The following is a 21,254-nucleotide window of genomic DNA, read 5'->3' as shown; positions in this document are numbered from 1 at the left end:
TTCTATTTTACTTTAATGCTAAAGTTATTAAAAAATTTGAAGTTGTACAATTTATTACAATTCACATCTCGCTATTGTGTATATTGAATATGGCATTTATTTTGTACACAATGATTTTATAAATACTTTGTACGTATTGCAGAGCAAATTGAGTGAACGTAAACAAGAAAAAGATGCCATAAGAAGTTACTTAGAATGCTTTATGGACATGATGATAAATTTCATACCGACGACAGAAAATGTGGAAATTCTTTATTTCGAACATATGTATGAAGTATTTTTATTATTGTGCAAGGTTCATAAATCCCAAGAAATTATAAACAATATCCTTTGCATTCTCAGTGCTCATATACAATACTTTTCATCTTTCATGTTCAAAGATCACGAAAAATGGCATGAATTTTTAAATATATTATTCAAGAATAGTTCGACATATAAAGTGACAGATACCTTAAGGGCATTTTATAAAATTATTCCTATTCACATTTCAGAAGATGAGCGCGAAGACATATTTATGGTAATAGAATGCACGTTTTTCTTTTATTTTAATAGCAATTGTGTCGATGATGAAATATATCAATGACCTTATTTTTTTCAGTATTTCAAAAACTATTTTATGTTAAATATCAATAATGTAAAATTGTCATCCGACGAATTGGGTTTAAACATCTTTGGTTTAGGACGACTTTCCATTGCATATAACAAATTCTCACCAACCGAGATAAATGAACTTTTTCAAATTATCTCTCATCAAGCATTATTGTATTCAGAAAAGTATAAAATCTTATCTCCTCTTTTTCCTTTTTTCTTTTTTTTCTTTTTTTTTCTTTTTTTTCTTTTTTATTACAAACTATCGAATACAATGAAAATTGTATCGTTTTTTTTTTTTTTTTTTTTTTTTTTTTTTTTTTTTTTTTTTTTTTTTTTTTTTTTTTTCAGAAGAGAGCAAGAAGATAAAAATATTCAATTACTGCCAGATTATTTACAAGCTCTATCCGAAATTTTAAATTACTTGCCAAGCATTTCTTTATATAAATTGAATATTATAATTAAGTTTAGTATATTGAATGTTAAGAAATTTGCAGAATTGAAAATAAGAAATCAAACCAATGCAATAGATGCGTTAAAAACCACATTTGTTAATATTAAACGATTGGAAAACAATTTACAGAGACAGTATTTTCATGCCTTATGTAAGTATAAATTTATTCATTGATTGATCTTTAGTAGTGGATGAGTAATTTTAGACGCATATAACTGATTCATAGTATGGTGTAGAATTTGATTATACGAGTTTTGTTTTTCTTCTTTTTTTCCATTTTTTCTTTTTCTTTTTTGTACATTATTATTATTTTTAATAAATTTATAACATTAACAATTCAATGAATAAAAAATGTATTTATATTTTAACAATTTTCTTTCAGTTTACGAAGGCACTTTATGGTCCTGTTCACACGCTTTATTTGTTGATATAGAGCTTCAACAAGAGATTAAAAATCTTTCAGAATATCCCCTTTGCTACAAAAATTATCTACCTCTTTGGCACTCATTATTCAAAATAGAAAATTATCAGTTAGAATTCATTCGACAAATTTTTTATGAATTAGTATCGGTTCTAATTTTATTCATCGATCAATTAAATCTCAACGTTAAGCCGAAGCAGAATAAATTTTTGTCCGACACCTCATTATCATTAAAAGCGGAAAATGAGGCTGACTTCAGATATTTTATAAATCTTGTAGATTTATATACACAAATTTTTGAAGAAATTAATATGGAATTATTAGAAAATCATGTAGAAAGAATTTTAAAATGCTTTATAAAGTCATCGTATAAATATCCAATGGTATCTGGATTTTATAAGCTCATAAAAGTTGTTTTCCGAAAGCCAAATATCTTCTGTGATTATGAAACTCGTGTCAGTGAGTTTACTCGTGAATTAATCCCTCAATATTTATCAGACGTTGTTCAACATATTTATAAATTTTCCGACGAATTACAATTATCTTGCATTGAATTAATTTTCAGCACACCAATATTTTTAATTACAGATAAAATTGATGTTATATCCGTTTTTAAAATTGCCTTTAAAGTTGGCTTAACCGATCCTTCGTTAGCTTTTTGTGCCTTGGAAACATTAAAAAATTGGACCAACAGTTTACAGAATGAAGACTTAATTGATTTTTATAAGAATGTTTTCGTGTACGTCGAGCCGTATCTTTCGAGCGAGGACTTTTCATTAGACGTAAATCAATATTCCAGAGAGATTAGAGACGAAAAAATTGAAGACGCAATTATTTTTAACGAGAAGAGTTTACAGAGGAAAATTCTGCAAATATGTTGTGCCCTTAATTGCGATTCCATACTCGAGGATAAGACATGCTCAGAAGCAGAAGCGTCTTGGAATATAAAGCATCTTCCGTTTGAATTGCTATTTCCCGATTCGCATGCAGAAATTTATCTCGACGTGTTTATCGAACGAATAAAAGATTTAATAGCAAATGGAAATAGAAAAACGAAGTTTTCAGCATGCGAATTGTTGCACACAATAATTACAATTATCTTAGGCAAAAAATTAATAGATCAATGTTTTAGTAAGAGTTTGTGCTCCACAGTTTTAAAACTTGGCTGTGAATCCGATAGTGTTATTAAAAATTTATATCATCCATTAGTAATGCAGTTGAGCCATTATTTAAGTTTGAAGCCAATACGAGAATCACAACTGTCTCAATTATTTATTGATTCATTATTCGAAGGTTTGATCGATGATTTGAACCCATCGTTAAGGGACTATTGTGGCGTTTGTTTAAAAGAATTCGTCGAGTGGACGATAAAACAATCGCCGGAATATGATAGCTCGAGTTTTAGTAAATTAGTTCAGCGAATCATTAATTTTAGCCTTTCTCCAACGAATAGTAAACGTTTAGGTGCAGCAATCGCTTTCAATCATTTATGCACGACTCTTGGTGGTAGCATAAGTATAATTAATAGGCATTGGCTGGAATTTTTATATGTATTTGTAAAGTCATTAGAAAAGTGCGATGATATTAGAATTATTAGTGCCATCAATAATGTAGAAAGTGTTATAAAAGTAACGCCCAATACGTTAAATGCAAAAAGTTTGCACAGAGAGAAACCACTTGGTTTTGCTAATGAGACATTAAAAAGTGCAACAATGTGGTTGTTCGAGCAGTGCGGATCATTAAATATACGATGTAGGCATAAAAGTATGGAACTTTTTGAAAATCTTTATTTATTTATACCCGGAAATAAGTCGATAGAAGAATTTTTTAACTCGCGGAGCGCAAGCTCTATCAATAGATTAGTTTTAAAAAATCTCGATAAAGATTTTGAATATTTTACCGCCAATCAAATACAAATTTTCTTAAAAAGCCTAGATTTTTATATTTGGGTGTTTAATAAAGGATTTTTGACGCCTGAGAGTGTTTTTGACGCTGAAGATGCTCAAGACGAAGTAAAGATATTCTTCCGGTTCTTCTCGAAATTTCTGTCTTTCGTTATTAATGAAAATATCGCAGACGCTTCGAGACTGCGAACAAATACGGCAAATGAAGCGGAAGAATTGGTTTATTTATTTAATAAGGCAATATTGGAAATTTTTCGATTTATATCGATAGTATTACTCGCAAAAGTATATATTCAACTTTGCACAAAAGATACAGGAACTTCTTTATTATTTTAAAATTGATATTTGCTTATTTAAAAATCGTAGCTTTATAAAATCAAAGAATTCGTTTAAATAATATACGACATTGCGGGTAACTCATGACTTAATTATATTGTCAATTTCTTAATGATGAAAGGCTACTTTTAATCGTTCGATTGTAGAAAAATTATGAAAATGCACGAAAAACAATAATATTTATTATTAAAGTCAATAATTTCGTGAAAAGAAAAACACACACACACACACACACACACACACATCATCATCATCATCATCATCATCATCGTCGTCGTCGTCATCGTCATCGTCGTCATCGTCATCATCATCATCATCATCATCATCATCATCATAATGATTAATTATTAAACTTTAACGATTAATGTTGAAAATATCATTTTTAGAAGAGTAAAAGGTGCCTATTTTGAAAACAATTTGTCAAATTATTTTATTCATTATAAACATTCATTTATAGAAAAAGGATTCGATCAATATTTTGGAAAATCTTTGTACCGACAATTTGTACATATTAATCGTTCGATTTACGCTGTATCCCCAGAAAATTGGATTAACCGCTAGGATATTACAAACAATCACGTCACAGCAGTTGGAAAACTGGTTCATTGAAATAATGAAACATTTGCCAGATGCTTACATATCGAAACTAACAAGCAATTTTTTGATCGAAAAAACAGAGGATTACATATTTTTTAATGATATTAACGATATTATAAATGTTAAAAGTGATACTTTACCATCCAAACATTTCATGCGAAATATAATTATATTAAAAAAATGTAAATTATTTAATTTCGAGGACGAAGTGCGTATTGCATTATTATACTTGATGATTAAATTATCAACGAAGTGACCAAGGGCGGTCGTTATACTTATTTTTTTTTAATTTTACATTTCAGCATCGTATTACAATCGCTTTTGCGAAAGAAAAGATTAGGATTATTTTTGAAGGGCTGAAAGCTGCATTAGATAATGGCGATGTACTTAAAAAAATCGACAATAACATAAGAATTTACTTAGAAGGCGTTGTACAGTTTTTCTTACTGGATTATCAGGTAGGCATTGTACGATGGTAATGTATAATATACGAGTGTGGGTGTGATTAATGGCAATTTTAATGTCTCCGAGCAAGGCAATTCATAAATAAAAGTCGTTCGAGCGTCCATTAATTTTGATGACGAAAAGCCGTTAAAGCGCATCTTTTAGCAAAATGCCGCCAGGCATTTCGTATTTTTCGTATTTTTCGTATTTTTCGTATTTTTCGTATTTTTCGTATTCAATGAAGACTTTGAGCTTCGAACGAGCAGCAATCTCATCTTTTTCGAATTTTCCTTTCAGCCCGAATTACTAGAAACGTTAATCGACCTCATCGTAAGCGGCTCCTCTCCTAGCGCTACGAGTACTTACGTGATCTCGCATCAAGAATATTTTCTAGATACGTTTAAAGTGCCTATATTCTCGTGCGTAATGAAGAATCCCGCCGATACGCTGAGGATATTGGACAAGAAGTTGGCGGAGCGGGGCCGCGGGCCGAGACGTGCCTGCTGATCGAGGAGCTCCTCATCTTCGCTCAGCACAACAGGAGCGAGAATTCGGAGACGCTGGCCGGCGAGGTGATCAAGCGTTGCGCGACCTACAGGTCGCACGTGGGTAACGTGGTACGTCGGGGCGACAGATTTTTCAACATGAATCGCGTGGCCGTGTCGCTATTGAGTAATTCGTCGACCGCGATCTACACCGAGGGTCTGCCCAATGCCTTGTACGCGTGGATCGTGGACGAGCTGAGCGCCGATACCGACTGCGACCGGAAGTTCGCGATAATGGAGAGCTTCCTGGTGTGCATGATCGACGAGGCGGGCCCTGCCAGCGCCAAAGTTCCGGACATTCTTGGGAAACTGAGGGATCCGGACTCGAGCGCTTGGCTCGAGAAGCTACGGACGAACGAGGTGGAGCGCTCACGTGCCGTGCAGTGTTTTCACGTGTTAGCGCGCCTCCTCGAGGTCACGAGGTCGAGCGTCATTTACGAGGGCTTGGCGCGTTATGCCGCGGGAGCTTGCGAGCTTCTGACGGCGGACAGCACGAGCAATTCCCTGCGCGTCTACCTCGCGATGATATCCGCGGAGAAGCTGCTCAAGTCCCTCCAGGCTATTTACGAGCTGTTCAAGATGCGTAGCTCGAGCGCGCGCGAGAGACTCGATCTCGTCCGGTACTTCATGCTCTCGACCCTCGAGTCCTGCAGGATCCCCGTACTCGGCAAATTTTACGAGCAGAACGCCCGCGAAATGGCGGATCTCGTGGCCGAGGCTCTGCCGGATAACGATCCCCTCGAGCGCCGCGGTGTCCTCGTAACCAAGATTGGCTGCTATCGGCTCCTCGAGCTTATGTTCTGCAAGCTCCCGCCTTCGATGATCATTATCCACGTCGTTATCGACGACAAGCACACGGACCTCGGCCTCTTCCTTGGCGAGCGAGCGATGGACGTGCGCAAGCTGGTGCCGCCCCATCAGGGCGCGGCGGATGAACGCGAGCTCACGAGGCTCTTGCACTGCGCGGCCTTCAATTTTTTCATTTCGATGGCCTGTGCCAGGCACGACGAGGCCATTTATCAAGCGATATTTCGCGAGGCCGACAACATGGACCAGTTCGTTTGGAGGAGGATCGTCGACTGCGAGAGAACGTACGAGCTGACGGAGGCGAATCACAGCTTCCGCTGGCAGCCGATAAGCATACGCCGAATGAGCGAGGAGGTGGCCCAGGTGGCCTCGTACGCCGCGCACTTCCGCAGGGATTCGCAACGCATGGCCGACTTGCAGATGATGGGCGAGGGCTCGAACGGCCGCCAATGGATCGGCCTCGAGTACGACGAGTTCAATGCGCACGAGTGCGCGGCAACCATCACCGGGGCGATCGTTCACCTCGTGAACAGTAAGGTGAGTCCGTTGCCCGCCGCCGACGAGGAGCCGCAAGAGGACCGGTTACCCGACTGGTTGGTGCACTTCCGCAAGGCTCTCGCCACGGACGCCGGTAACGTCAAGCTCTTCCTCATGCGAATAATCAGCAACACGAGAGCAGTCTTCGTACCCTATCTGAGATCGTTGTTTGTCGACCTAGTGGGCGCCCTGTGCCACTACCTTGCCGACAATTCGCTCAACTATCTTGTCAGGGACATGCTGCTGATAATTGCCGAGTCCAAGTACGAATTGCGGGAGAGCAATGAGGCGCGAGTGGCGCAGAAGCTCGTCGAGATAATGATCGAGCGCGTGTACGATCGACGCCACCAAGTGTACGATTACAATCTCGAGATGCTGGAGAGACTCGTGATCATTTGGAGCGACAGTCTCAAGTGCCCGGAGAATTTCGACACTCGAATCCAGAATTCGAACGTGGAGTTGACGACGAATGTCGTTCTCATCCTGCTGAGGCACGGCGTCGAGCCCAGGACTCTCATCGCCAAGCGCGAGATTCACGCGATGATTAGGCGATCGATGTTTATGTGGCAGGAGCCCATAACACCTCGAACTTTCGAGACACTCGGCTGGATCATACGCTACATCGAGAGCGACCAAAGGGATACACTGATCCAGAACGACCTGATCCAGCTGTTTACCGATATAAAGAGGTACACGGCCTTTCCAACTAGTAGTCTCGCTGCTATTGTCTGTGAAACTGTAATTTTAGCATTTTCAATGTGATTGTGCAATCGCAGCACATTCGATTCAATTCAAAATAAAAATAAACGTGCTTAGGCAAATCCAAGAGATTTTTAAAATTGTAAATCCCGTTCGTAGGTACGACGTCGATTATTGTGCGCGCCTTGTTTATCTTCTCTGCGTGGGTTGTTCACAATTGGCTGGGCGCGCGGAGCTGCGATCATTCGTAGATCCCCGGGTCGTCAATGACGACAAATGCCGAGCCGATTGTACGGAGCTGTTTTTGAAGGCGATGGATAAGCTGGAGGTGGACAGGCTCGCGTCCGACCTCGAGTACGTTAACCTTAAAGGAGTGTTACGCGACTGGGATTTCCCGTGCCTCGGCGCTGCATTCCAGATCGTTGACAAATTACTGGGACTCCTCGACGCTACTCAGCTTTTACCGTACGCCCAATTACTCGAGTCGTACGCTAAGCCCAAAGTACTCCTGGAGTACAAGAGGAATGCTTATGGCTTCTTTGTGAAGGCGTATGAGAAGCACGCGAGCACTGGGTAAGAATATCCTTTGGAACGCCTAATTCGCCGTATTTATTTAAATAATATACTCCCGTGTCCTGATAATTCAATATCCCTATTCCTACAGATTTTACGATTCGAGAAAATAAAAAAACAATAACAAAAAAACAATCGCTTAATACGATTTTTAAGTCATTTCTATAATTGACAGGTTGATTTTTTAATTTCAAAATTAGATGATAGGCCGGAAAATCTTTTGAATTTGACAACAAAGTATATAATTTAAATAAATATAATGAAGTATTAGAGACAATATCGTAGGATCGTGGCCATAGAAGAATAACGATGCCTTGGTGGTTAAACGTTTTGATGCCCCACAGAAAGCAGGACTCGGAGCCGCTTACGAAGCTATGTCTCGATGCTCTGATTGGCGGGACGGCGGATCCGAGCGACGAGATCCAGGACGCAGTGTTGGACTTCTGGCGCGTTGACGCCGGCATACCCCACGGCAGCGTCGAGCGTCTCAAGCATTTATTAGGCTTATACAGTCCCCGGGTCCATGCCTCCTACGCCCAATTCCTCGCGCTGATGATGCTCGAGCTCGCGGTCCAGGCTCCGGAGAGCGAGCGGCTGCTCTACGGCCGCCTCGTCCAGTGCCACTACGAGGACTATGAGATCGTGGCTTCGAGGACGCGACGCAGGAGTAAAACGCGCGCGCCCCTGTTTGCCCCGTCGCTGCTCGCGCAACTGGAGCGTGCCGTCGCCCAGCAAGGGAGCAGACTCAGGAGGTCCATTGAGAAGGAGAGGTCTCACGAGGCCGCGACACACGTCGTCCCTGAGACGATCCTCGAGCAGCTCGAAAGGCTTATGGGGTATTTTTACATTAATTTTTTGACGTCATTTTTTCTTAAAGTCGTCAATCATGACAATTGATATTAGATTAGCGACCCGATGAATGGTAAATTTATTTAACGGCTATTTCAAGACGAGCACACTTCGTTAACAAGCTTACGTCAACGAGAGTATTACGTTGGATCGATGACCTATCGCAAGTATTTATCTTATCCGCGGTATGATTGTGTATGTGCTGCACAGGTGCTACTAATCAGCATACACCCGATGTACATTACATGTTTAATTGGGCCAATTAATAACTAAACATAGGCACGGACTTGCCTTTACCTCACTTAATTCTACCAAATTGTAAAATATGTACTTTTACAGCGATATACACTCGAACTGCAAATTGCTAAAAACTTAATTAAACAAGGACAAACATTATTCATGTTCTTAGCTTATTTCAATTATTTATTTTATTGTCTTCTTAATTCAGCAATACAGCATTTTTATTTACAGTTCGTGTTGTCAAAGTATCAATACCGTTCATCAGAGAGATTAAAAATTTAAAGGTATAGATCATTATATGTCGATGAATAAATAAATATTTTTTTGTATCATTTGCTTCCTTTTACATAGGAATGAGTTTAATATTAAGGAAGGAGATTACATAGATACAGAGATTTCATAACAATTGATTTAGCTGCTTTTTTTGTTTTGTTTTTGTTTTTACATATTAATAAGATAATTAAGATAAAAAAAGAAAATAATAAAAAAAAAATAAATAAATAAAAAAAAAATAATAAAAAAAAAATATCAGACAATATCGAAGCAAATGCAGCCAAACCAGCTGATTTATAGGAATTAATCTAAATAGGATTTGTTTAACGTTGCCATAATTCGATTCGTTAGCTCGAAGACATCAGTAGCAGCGACGTCGTCAAGGGGACCGATACCCGATCCCTCGGAGAATATGCTCTCAAAACGGATTCCGGAAGACTCGAGTACCAAGACGTTCCACAATTCGTCTCGAAATGCCACTCAAGAGTATTTCCGGCGATTACGGAAGGAGGCGCGGACGCAGCGCGAGAGCGTGAAAATTAATCGCAAGTATAGACTCGGCAACTACCCGGACGTGGAGATATCGCAGTCGAGCGTGGTCGCAAGCCTTCAAGGTCTCGCGCGCGCCGACCACGACTTTGCAGCGGACCTCGTCGTTTCGCTCATCAGTGCCCTTGTGAAACTCAACCCGGGACTCCAGTCAACAGTCGAGGATACCTGCAAACGCGCGCTTAAACAGCCCAACGATTTCGCTGCCCCGGCATTAGAGATATTATTGCGCTGCGGGTCTAACGGCTACGACGCTCACGACGTAACGAAGATCGCTGAGTCGATGGGCTTACACGCATCGGGTAAGCAATAGCCAATCTCCAGTGTAAATTTTTTAATTATCATTATTTCGTTTTTACTTCGCGCCAAACCAGCTAATACTTGATTTAACTAGATTTTGAATTAAATGTAATATGTCGTTGATATTGACAAAAAATTTTGTTTACTCTATTCGTTTATCTACTTTATCAGTTAGACGAGCGCCACACTACGTAAAATAGTACTTATTGGCGTCATAAGGTGGTGAACGAAAATCGCTAATATTCAATAAGGAAAGCGACTCCTAAACATTTAGGCATAATTATTAAATTTGCAATTTCGATCGATACGAAAACTCTTCTCTCTCTCTCTCCCCCCCTCCGACAGCGATATTGCTGCTTGAAAAGAGCTCGATTCGTCGTAACGAGGCTTTGTACACAGTCCTTGAGAATAAAAAGTTAACGGGTGTGCTTGTATTGGAACACCGACTGCAGTTAGCCAAACTGTACAAGTGCATCGGTCATCGCGATGTCGTTAGTAACATCATCGAAGACTGGACATTACCCGCAATTTCGGATGACCTGCGACGTGGTTACGTGGCCGAGATGGAGGGTGACTGGAGCACGGCTGGGGCAGCCTATGAGAAGGGTTACGATGTCGAGGTCGGTGACGCTCAACAGCATTGCTTGGACGGCATGTTTCGGGTAAGACTGTTCATACCTTAATAAATCTTCCTACAATTTCACGAGGCTGGGATTATTGCAAAGCAAGTACGCGATATCACGTTAGAAAAAGTCTTTTTAAAAATCTCTTATTTGTCCACGTTTCTCTCGGGTTTATTCGTTTAGACCTAAACCACCTTCTTCTTGATTACAATTGATGTGAAAAAGTTGCGATAATTAATAAAATAATCTCACCTCGATAATGATTAAAATAAAAAAAAAAAAATAAAAAAAAAAAAAAGGGACATTAGTTTATCTCCATTTTTTCATCATTGTAAACAAAAATTAGTTTTTATTTACAATTGACAAAATGAAAATTCATTTTAGGGCAAAAAATTTGAGAACAATTTGAGAACTCCATTCTAGTACTTTCACAAGATTATAAAATCTTATGAAAATGCGAGTAGCCATTATTAAACATTTTATGTTTTACTTTTCTCCATTAAATTCATTTTATAGAGGTAACAGGGAGTTAAGGAAGGGAATGCTGACTGAAAATCTGTTAAAGAACTATTTATAAATTTATCTTTAACATTATACATTTCAAATTTAGAAATTTTTTATAAACTTAAACTGATCATAGCGACAATTATATATACCACATAAATTACTTTATTCAATTTTCCTTAATTTGTTATATTAAAATTCTTATGCTAATCAATGCTTAACTTTAACATAAAGAGCTTAATTTTTTCTTTATTAATTACGCATTGATAAAACATTACGTAAATATTATTTTGTAATTTTTCTGATAACCATTAATGAATATTGAACAATATTAAAATAGTTTTAATTAAAAGTGCTTACTTGGTATAATTTATTTATAAGGACTATTCGAATATGCCAATTCATTAGAATTAATTATTTTTCTTGCACCTTCAAATGTATTAATCGAACAAAAATCTACTCAATGGGATAACGGCAATATAAATTGATTCATGTGTAAATAAACTTTTCAAGCATCTTCTAATAATAAAATGCTCTAACGATATCGATACTTAATTTTCTTTATCGTTAATTAAAAAAGAAGAAGAAAAAAAACTTTTATTTTACATATCTATTGACAATATGTAATTCCAATGTTTTAAATGAATTAATAATAATAATAATAATAATAATAATAATAATAATAATAACAACAACGTGACACGCGTCATCTCAAATGACTACAAATCTTAATATGTTTCCTCTATCATTGCCAATTTCTTAATTTGAACTATATTTGAAATAATATAAAGTTTAGTAATTTAGTAAATTTAGTAAATTTTTTATAATAAATATTATTATATAATACAAGTATTTCATAATTGATTGTATATATTGGTATCTTTCAAGTGATAGCTTATCAACATTCTTATTACGTCAGTCGTAAGTTATTTATTATTTATTATATACAATTTATTATTATTATAATATTTATATTTATATTGTATTTATCAATTTGATGGATATAAACGTAAATAATTTTGAGATTTATTTTACAAACGAATTTGTTGTGAAAATAAGTTGAATATTTGAAGCAATCTACATTTTCTAAAAATAACCATCTAAAAAAAAAGCAATTGCGAGGAGCATTTATTCGATAAATATTATATAAGTTTTAATAGGTAAATTAAAATTAAATTATTTATTATCGTTGAATGTATATTTATGTTTGTTTAAAAAAAAAAAAAAACTACAACGACTATCTTTTTAAAATATTAGAAGAATAATGAAGCAATTATGAAGATTAATAATGATGAATTTAATTACAAAAGGATGGATTATTTTTATCATGAATGGTATATAAATGGTATATAAATGGTAAATAAATTAATATTTATTGTTGATTAATGTCGATTAATTAATTTGTAAGATGAAAATAATTAATGCAGTATGTATATTATTTGTGCCAAGTATATGTCAATATTTATTTTCTACTGGATTAAAGTAAATTACATTATGTACCATTGAACATTCAATCGCAGTATGAAAAATATTCATAATAATAATAATACGAATAATATTCATTATGATTGCATTATAATTTATGTCATTGAAATTGTTGTGCCAATAAGGTAAATAAATTCATATTTCTGTCTGCCTTGATTACGAAAATTATTAATATAAAGTCAGTGTTTATGTACAGTTTTTTAAAACTTTTTTATTCGTAGTAAAGTCCCACGAGGTTCTTACGATAATGTATTTGCTAATATTATATTCAACTTTGGTAAATAATATACATATGGTTGCTGCTAATACCTTTAAGTTATTTTTCTCATTAAACATTTAAGCATTTATATGTAAATTATGCCCTTTATACAAATATTGCTTTTATTTACTTACCTTCAACGCCTCCAAGACTTTAAAATTACTTTAAATTATATTTTAGCAGTTGTGCGACTGAATAAAAAATCTAGTCGAGCGGGTATTATGAATATGACCAATTTTCATAAGCTTAATTATTTCAGAAATCAAGTTTTCTTTTTATATACTAAGCACATATATACATCTATCTACAGAGAAAAGATATGGTTTTAAGTAGAAGTTTCGCTGCCTTCGTATCGCCATCTCCACCACACAACTTTCATACGATCCCACAAGTTTTGCCACGAATTCAATGCCGGCCTAACATCCAGCAATGCAAACTTATACTTTTCATCGACTTGTCCGCCGTCGTAGTAATCAATTACATATTTTACATTTGTACCGCATCTATCGACTACCCAATCGTGTCGATCGAACGGTAAACCATAACCCAACCAATAACGAATTCTCGCACGCGGTGAATAATCTTTAGCTTTGCCTCCAAAACTCTTTAATTTTGGAGTGCTGCATTCTTTGGCGTGCAACGCCTCCCACTTAAGTACCTCCAGCCATGCTTGCTCGTTATTAGCATTATGAATTTTGATGATGTCGTCCATGTCCTTTGATGAGATATCCTCGTCCTTCCAACGCCAACCTTTACGAAGCATCGCATTCCAAAACATTTGTGGCGATGGATAAACCCAAAATCCACCTTCCTCGCTGGCCTTAGGTATCGAAGATATTTGCCTATCCTTCGACAAGGGAAACGGCTGATCTGGCGCTGGATTTTGATTTTCTGGAGGCATCATGTTCAACGGATTAATATTGGACTGTTCATGCGCAACTGGACATTCGCTTGGTTTCTTAGGCTGTTCTTTATTTACTTTATGTATCGGGCAGGCAGAAACTGACTCTTTTGAAATGTTGGACTCTTGCGTTACCTTACTCGTGTTCTCCATTATTCGTAATGTACTATAAAAAAAAAAAAAATAAAATAAATAAATAATAATATTCATTTAATATTGTTTACTTATTAATTCGAAAGGGTGACGTAATGTACCAAACCTATTATTCTTTTAGACCAAAACTGTGTCAGCTCGTATAGGTTAGAATTATTAGGAATCAATAATTGACTCTAAATAGGCAGCACTCGAAAGGCTTTAGTAAATCAAAAGCCCATCGTAGTCTCTCGTTTTAATCACAATCTGTAAAAGAATTTAATCCAATTAAATCCTAAATAAATCACTTGATTGTCTTAAAAAAAAAAAGCACATACTTGCATTTAGTTCAACCCACAACCTCAAAATACCTAAACATAACTTAGTATGACTCGATTCAATATTCAATTTACCTCCTCGCGCCGTCTGGCCAACGTTAATGCAAAGGAAATTGAAACTTTGTCTCGAGAAATTAATTACCATCGACTTTATTCACGCACCGTATATTACATTTAAAAATGATAAAATTAATAGAATTTAATTAATTTAATAATATAATAATAATACTATTCGAGTAATAGTAGCCATATATTTCATTTGGCGATGCTTTGATTTTTTTATGATTTTTATATATATTTCCTATTTATGATAATATACCATTGCTTTGTAAAAAAAATAAACGTTTGTAATTCGAAATTAATGTATTATTGTGTAATAGCGAATGCTCGAAATCCTTGTAGAAAATATTTCTCGATACATAATTCAACATCTCAAGTATAAAATGAATATTTAGCGATATTTTTTATTACTCGATAGGCTCAACTTTTACCTATTATTTTTTGCTTTATGTATGAAGAAAATCGACCAATAATTAAATAATAATCCTTTAATCAGTAAATGAAATTATAAAGTAACGACAGCTTTGGTGGAAAATCAATGTTGGAATTGATCATCTCAATGAGAATTCGTGCTAATAAAAAATTTCTAATACTATTCGTTCTTGAATTTTTCTCTCACATTCAATTTTATAAAATCTATCATTTACCGAAGTACCCTGTACATCATTGCAATCATAATTGCATTATTTTAAATAGTAAAATAAAATGCGATATATTTTAAATAATAAAAATAATCTATTGTCTTCAAAAGGAAATTGCATGGACAAGATTTTATATGTCTTATTATTATCTTATTATTATCTCCGTATGGAGTAGAATTTTGTTAACGCTTGTAGTAATACGTTTTACGTCCCTACATTTTTCTTTGTTAATTACAAATTAAAAAAGATAGAAAATTAAAAATCATAATATTCACTAAGATATAAAGTTATTTGAGAGTGTAATTTGGCAATGTTCGGATGCATTAATCTGGAAGGCATAGAACGTAGATCGCCAGTCTTTTCTTAATTGTTACGTTTTGGTTGTCGCGGATGGATTGTGATGGAGTGTGTTCTTCGTATTCTATTGTCGAGCTGCCCCATTCCGGAAAAGCCTAAAAAAAAGTTTTCTCATATCACTGGCACGGTTCCAACAGTTCTCATAATAACAATTGAAAATCTTTGCCTTCCGATGTAAAAATTTATTCAAACGTTAACATTTTTAACTTAATTTATAAAACTAAAATAAAAGTTAATACTTTTATTTAAAGTTAGTTGACACGTTTATTCTTATTTAATTAATTTAATAATTAAGGTTTTTAATAATTAAGTAAAAGACAAGAAGATAAATGTGTCGTTACATTGACATTTTGGGGGAAAATTTAATTTAGTAGTATTTTTCAGTATGTAAAAGATTTTAAAATGTCAGAAATACATTATAAAAATTAATTTATTGTAATTATTGTTATTGTTATTATTATTGTTATTGTTATTGTTATTGTTATTGTTATTGTTATTATTATTTTTAACAAATTATTTGTATAAATGTGACAATACTCGTTTGTTACTTTCAGTGCTTCAATGAACTTTCTTCGTGGACGCGAATCGATGAAAAAATTAATCTAATCTTAAACGATGATTACAATTCTATTTGGCAAAATCCAAATAAGGACAGTCTACTGCCGTGGATATTTACAGCAAGTATTTTTATTTAAAAATATTTATTTCATAATCGCATGTTTTTAATATCAATCACACATTTGCCAACAATGCATTATGCATAAAAATGTTAAGAAGCTTCCTTTTCAAAATCAATGACTCGTCGATTACATCGATCATTAATTATTACGTGATATCTTATTGTGTCATTTGTTATAGATTAATTTACGCACAACAATTCGCGTGTTCTTATTCGAAGAATTTTATTAAGTATTTCATAAGAAGCTATAGCGTGAAATCGACAATAATAACATTATTTTCAATATAATCGAGAGTGACGTTCGTCTCGTCTCGTTACAGGGCCAGCTGCATAAGATGCTCGATGACCTTGAGACGAGCAAGCCCTCGAGGTTGCCTCTGATGGAGTATCTGGACGACTGGATAAGCGAGAGGGGAGTCGAGCTCACCAAGAAATTCGGCGATCAGATATCTATGCTGTACTTATGCAACGATCCTCCGTCAGAGGCGACGTCCCGATATTGCCTCGAGCAATGCCTCGACGGTGCAAAGGAGCGTTGGACAGACTCCGGCCCCTTCGCCGTCCGACTCAAACTCCGACTCCTCGATACATTCAATATAGCCAAGGACATCGATGCGTTTTTAAGGACACTCAGTTCGGATAATCGTACGAGTGCTCTCCGCAATCTCATGCGATATTGGGAAGACGATTCGGCTAAAACGCAATACGATTTTCACACCTGGAAATTGCGGATGAAATATAGGCTGGCCATCTCATTCATTTTGGTTAAAATGTTTCACAGCGCTGACGTAGAGCCAGAGTGCGTATTTTGAGAAACATTCAGAAACATTCAGCGATTTTCACTATTCACGCATCGGCTTCTTATAAAATTCTAACAAAATCGTATCTTAATAATCACTTAGCATGAAATTGTTTAAAGATCCTTTTAACGTCCCATTTTAATGGAAGACAATTAATTTAGATTTTACCTTAATAATACGATAATTTTTTTTAATTTATCATTATGTCATTATGCATAATAATGATCGCTGGCTAATAATAATAGGTCAATTTGCTTTTAGTGTACGGGCCGATTTATTGATATTAACCTGCAATCAAAGGCTGAAGATAACAGAATTGGCCATTAAGCATAGAAAGTATATTTTGGCGCAGAAGCATATATTGTCGATCAAACAGTCCCTTGACGAAATAGACGCGACGGGCAATAAGTTTGAGAAGTTCCATCACGAGCTCAGCTTGGTTTCTTCCACATATAACTTATTGCGCGGAAATGTTGAAAGTAAAATTGAGGAGAAGCTTTCTCGCTACGTTATTTCATGGAAGCTTGGCCAATCTCTCGTAACGAATGGAGCCGTCGACATTTCAACGAGGATCAAAGCAAAACATCAAATTTTCAAAGTCACCCTTGCTATTTCCGACTTCATGCAAAAGGATACGGAGTGCTTGCACCTCGTCACGCACAATCGATTCATTACTACAACACTCGACGTCACATCGTCAGTGGAAATCGAATATGCGCTTCACAATTACAGATACAATGCTCTGAAGAGTGTGTGCTACGAGGGGAGCATCGAGGAGATGATGAGGAGCCGTGAAATATTCGCCAAGTATTGTTACTTTATGATATCCGATAAATACGATCGAAATCTAAATGATTTAAAAGACTTTGTCGAGGCTGTGCTAACGGCTATGACTATAGGCTGTACGAGCATTATTTATTACTTTCCTTGCTTATTGAAGTACTTGCTTCATCGAAAAAGCGAGCAAAATATGCAGCTTTTCATTGATAATTGTCGCAACGTTCCCACATGGATGTTTTTATATTGGCAGGTAAAAAATGAGATATTTTTTAAAAAATTTGAAAAGTAATTTTATTGGTTCAATTGTTACAAGAAAGAAAGAGGCAGTGTTTTATCAATTAAAATTTTCATCCTTAAATATATATGTGTGCGTGCGTGCGCGCGCGCGCGCGTGCGTGCGTGCGTGATGCGAATCAATCGATATAGATAGATCGACGCGCAATGTTTTTAATAATCGATTTATAAGCCATTTTTATGTGTAATGTGTCGTGTAATGTGGAAAGAGGATTTTAAAATTAAATTTCCTATTACAGGAGCAGATAGTATCGCAGCTTGCATCGTCGCTCAAACCACTTGTTCTTCCAATTGTCGAAAGACTAGCGAAAGATTATCCCAGCGCAATAATCTACACTTTCAGAGCAATTTGCGAAGCCCATCCACGACTATGCGAGGATCCCGCGATAGATGCCGTGTACAAAACTCTCTTTGCCGATCAAAGGATAGAGACATTTTTCAATTCTATGAAGTATTTATGTCAACCGGAACAGTATCTGAAATATCATTTATTAAAAATAGTTCGAATGTCAAATGATTGCAGCGCGGTAGTCGAGGCCTTGGATACTTTTGTAACGGAGGTTTGCATTACTGTATTAGCGTGTTATTATTTGCTTATTTGCTTATGGAAATTTTATGCAAAATAGCCTAATATTTCAGGCAATTATGAATTAAAGAATTTTCGATTTTCAATTATTGAAGATGTATGGCATTCGTTCGTTTCAGATCCTCGCCGATGATCACATGATTTACATCAGAGGCGCGGTGCACAAGCGCGTCTTTACGAAGCATCGTAATGATCTAGAAAATTTAAAAAACGCGACAAATATGAGGGATCTGAAGAAATGCATCGAGCATTTTTGCACACGCCTCGACAAGGCCATGCTAACGAGAATAAACAACGAGAAGGAGTCGTTGCGCCTGGATAGTTATAGCCCTTATTTGTCCCACTTCTCGGATGAGGTAATTATGCTCGAAGTACCTGGCCAATACAGCAGTAAGGAAAGGCCCCTGGTTCGCCATCACCCGAGGATCGCCCGTATCGATGGTCTCGTTCAAATTCCCGACGGCTCATTAAGGATCGGCCTGATCGGTACCGACGCTCGCACATATCACTTCCTCGTCACTATTGAGTCGAGTGCGCGTCAGCAGGAGCGCGCACAACGCATTCTCGAAATGATGAACGACAGTCTGCACTCAGATCCTTGCTGCAAGAATAAGTTGCTGCGCGTGGTTACGTACTGCGCTGTGCCGCTCTCAAGATCAATGAGTCTCGCGCGCACGATCGACGGCACGAAATCTCTGAAGGAGTGCATCGAGTTTTCGATGAGCGACAAAACCGTCCTCGAGACCGTCTCCATGAAGTACAGGAATTGGATCGAGCAGGTCTCGAACGACAAGACGACTTCCAAGAGCCTCGTTTATAAAGATGCTCTGTTGAAATACGGCGCGGTGGACGTTATCGCGAAGATGAAAGAGCTCGATGGTTGCGTACCTTGGGACTTATTGCGCAAGACTTTCATTCGCTTGAGCTCTTCGGCCGACATCTTTATCCAAGTAAATTGACATTTCAATCTGACCTCAAGGCTTATTATATTCCAATTGTAAATTTGAGTATAAATGGCGAAATATTTCCCCGGCTATGCCTAAGCGGCAATTCGTTGCCGCCGAATAAATTTGACGTTATAGATAAAAAAAAAAAGGTTTATTCTCTCGAGATGTAAAATACTTGAATTTACATGTAAATATGACAAGCCTGTAATTATACGCGTGATTGCGTGCATGAGTGTGTACGTATATATATATATATATATATATATATATATATAATCAAATGTAATATTATTATCATAAACATGCAGCTGCGACAGAAATTTATAACAAGCTACGCCACTATGTGCATTGTCCATTGGATCTTGGGAGTTGGTAATCGACTTCTGGAAAACATTCACATTGAGATGAAAACGGGAAAATGTTTGGGTACAGATTTTTCTTTAATGTTCGGGGCAGGATTGGATCTGCCGATTCCCGAACTCGTGCCATTTAGATTAACGACCCAAATTTTGGGCTTATTGAGACCATTTCGTGAGCAGGATTTGCTCGGATCAATAATGAGTGACGTATTGCATGCCTTACGAAGCGATAAGAATTTAATTTTAGATTGCTTGGAGATTTTTATGTACGAACCCTTCGACTGGAATGAGAAAGTTAATCGATTATGGTGGGACGATGACGAAAAACACGAAGGTATGCGATTAATTGTATCATTGCTGTTATTGAAATAATTCCTCTAGGTCATTAAAACTAACGCGCGTTGAATTGCATTTACATGGAAAAATTATAATCATAATTAGATAATAATAAAAATAGAAGTTTTTCTTATTATCTAAATATTTTCTATTTGCCAATGAATAATATGCAATATTATAAACTGCTTCAATCAAGTATACCAAACTATTCCGAAGATAAACAAATTCATATGCACAATATCACACGTTTACTTATCAACTTACGCACTAATGTAATATTTCAGATGTTAAATGGATTTCAAAAATCAAAATGTCGATCTTGATGAAAAAATTAAACGGTGCTAAGCCTTCTAATATCATGCTAGAAGAATTGTCGTACTTGTACGAGAATACTGATTATAATTTGCAGTGTTTTGCTATATTTGGGTACATTATAAATGGAAACGAGCTTCATCACACAACCGCAAGAATAGCCTTAAACAAAAACGACTTGACAGCTAAGGAGCAGGTTCGATTATTTAAATCCCTTCATTTTTCCATAATATTGTCTTGATAATGGGATCTTATTTAATATTATAATCATTGTGGCTTAAAATATAAAGTTCGCTTGAATTAAATTCCAGTCAATCCATTCTTTTCAAGTGATACTTTTTTTTTTTTTTTAACTACTCTAGGTGCAATGCCTTCTGGATCAAGCGACGGATGCCAATGTATTAGGACGCATGTGGGTTGGATGGCATCCATTTGTATAATACTGGATTTAGTTATAGAATAATGTATTATTAACGAAATTCGCATCACGAAAAACAATAAGACTTTATATATATATTATATACATTGAATTAAAATAAATTTCTATATATTTTTACAAGCAAATGTCAATTTATTCACGTAGATAAGTATGAGTATTTACATGCGCGTGCGTGTTTGCGCGCCAGTCTACCTTATATTTTCAATGATGAAACGCATTATCGCTTTGTATTTATTCATTTTGATTAATATTTAAAATGTATACGCAATGAATACTTCAAAATGTTATAAGCTCTCTTGATAGATT

At 36.1% G+C, this 21,254-nt stretch overlaps 3 protein-coding genes across 4 annotated transcripts; 2 read left to right on the top strand and 1 right to left on the bottom strand.

Moving 5' to 3' along the window:
• The first annotated feature begins 208 nt into the window (after positions 1 to 208).
• On the top strand, positions 209 to 2,411 carry LOC105363866 (uncharacterized). The gene is made up of 6 exons (XM_011501667.1): positions 209 to 267; positions 343 to 517; positions 599 to 774; positions 940 to 1,193; positions 1,425 to 1,572; positions 2,312 to 2,411. Exons 1-6 carry the CDS (start codon positions 209 to 211, stop codon positions 2,409 to 2,411), a joined length of 912 nt encoding a protein of 303 aa, XP_011499969.1.
• A 485-nt stretch (positions 2,412 to 2,896) lies between these two features.
• LOC105363865 (DNA-dependent protein kinase catalytic subunit-like) lies at positions 2,897 to 20,998 on the top strand. Its single transcript, XM_011501666.1, has 18 exons — positions 2,897 to 3,652; positions 4,161 to 4,508; positions 4,603 to 4,758; positions 5,042 to 5,182; positions 5,239 to 7,391; positions 7,492 to 7,905; positions 8,250 to 8,741; positions 9,619 to 10,118; positions 10,462 to 10,778; positions 15,971 to 16,093; positions 16,416 to 16,894; positions 17,157 to 17,925; positions 18,209 to 18,529; positions 18,675 to 19,505; positions 19,811 to 20,209; positions 20,243 to 20,261; positions 20,482 to 20,705; positions 20,872 to 20,998. Exons 1-18 carry the CDS (start codon positions 3,176 to 3,178, stop codon positions 20,947 to 20,949), a joined length of 8,241 nt encoding a protein of 2,746 aa, XP_011499968.1. The 5' UTR covers positions 2,897 to 3,175; the 3' UTR covers positions 20,950 to 20,998.
• Cchl (Cytochrome c heme lyase) lies at positions 13,131 to 14,227 on the bottom strand. Of its 2 annotated transcripts, none has more exons than XM_011501540.1 (2): positions 14,148 to 14,227; positions 13,131 to 14,054 (listed from the first exon to the last, which is right to left on the bottom strand). In XM_011501540.1, the coding sequence occupies exon 2, from the start codon at positions 14,039 to 14,041 to the stop codon at positions 13,313 to 13,315; it is 729 nt and encodes a 242-aa protein (XP_011499842.1). In that variant the 5' UTR covers positions 14,042 to 14,054; positions 14,148 to 14,227; the 3' UTR covers positions 13,131 to 13,312. The 2 variants fall into 2 exon arrangements, with proteins under 2 accessions (XP_011499842.1, XP_011499843.1); XM_011501541.1 differs by having other exon boundaries at positions 14,143 to 14,218.
• Positions 20,999 to 21,254: the final 256 nt, after the last annotated feature.

This window comes from Ceratosolen solmsi, unplaced genomic scaffold (assembly GCF_000503995.2).
Source record: "Ceratosolen solmsi marchali unplaced genomic scaffold, CerSol_1.0 scaffold28, whole genome shotgun sequence".
NCBI lineage: Eukaryota > Metazoa > Arthropoda > Insecta > Hymenoptera > Agaonidae > Ceratosolen > Ceratosolen solmsi.
The sequence above is the reverse complement of the archived record's forward strand: the minus strand, read 5'-3'. Positions and strand labels throughout refer to the sequence as shown.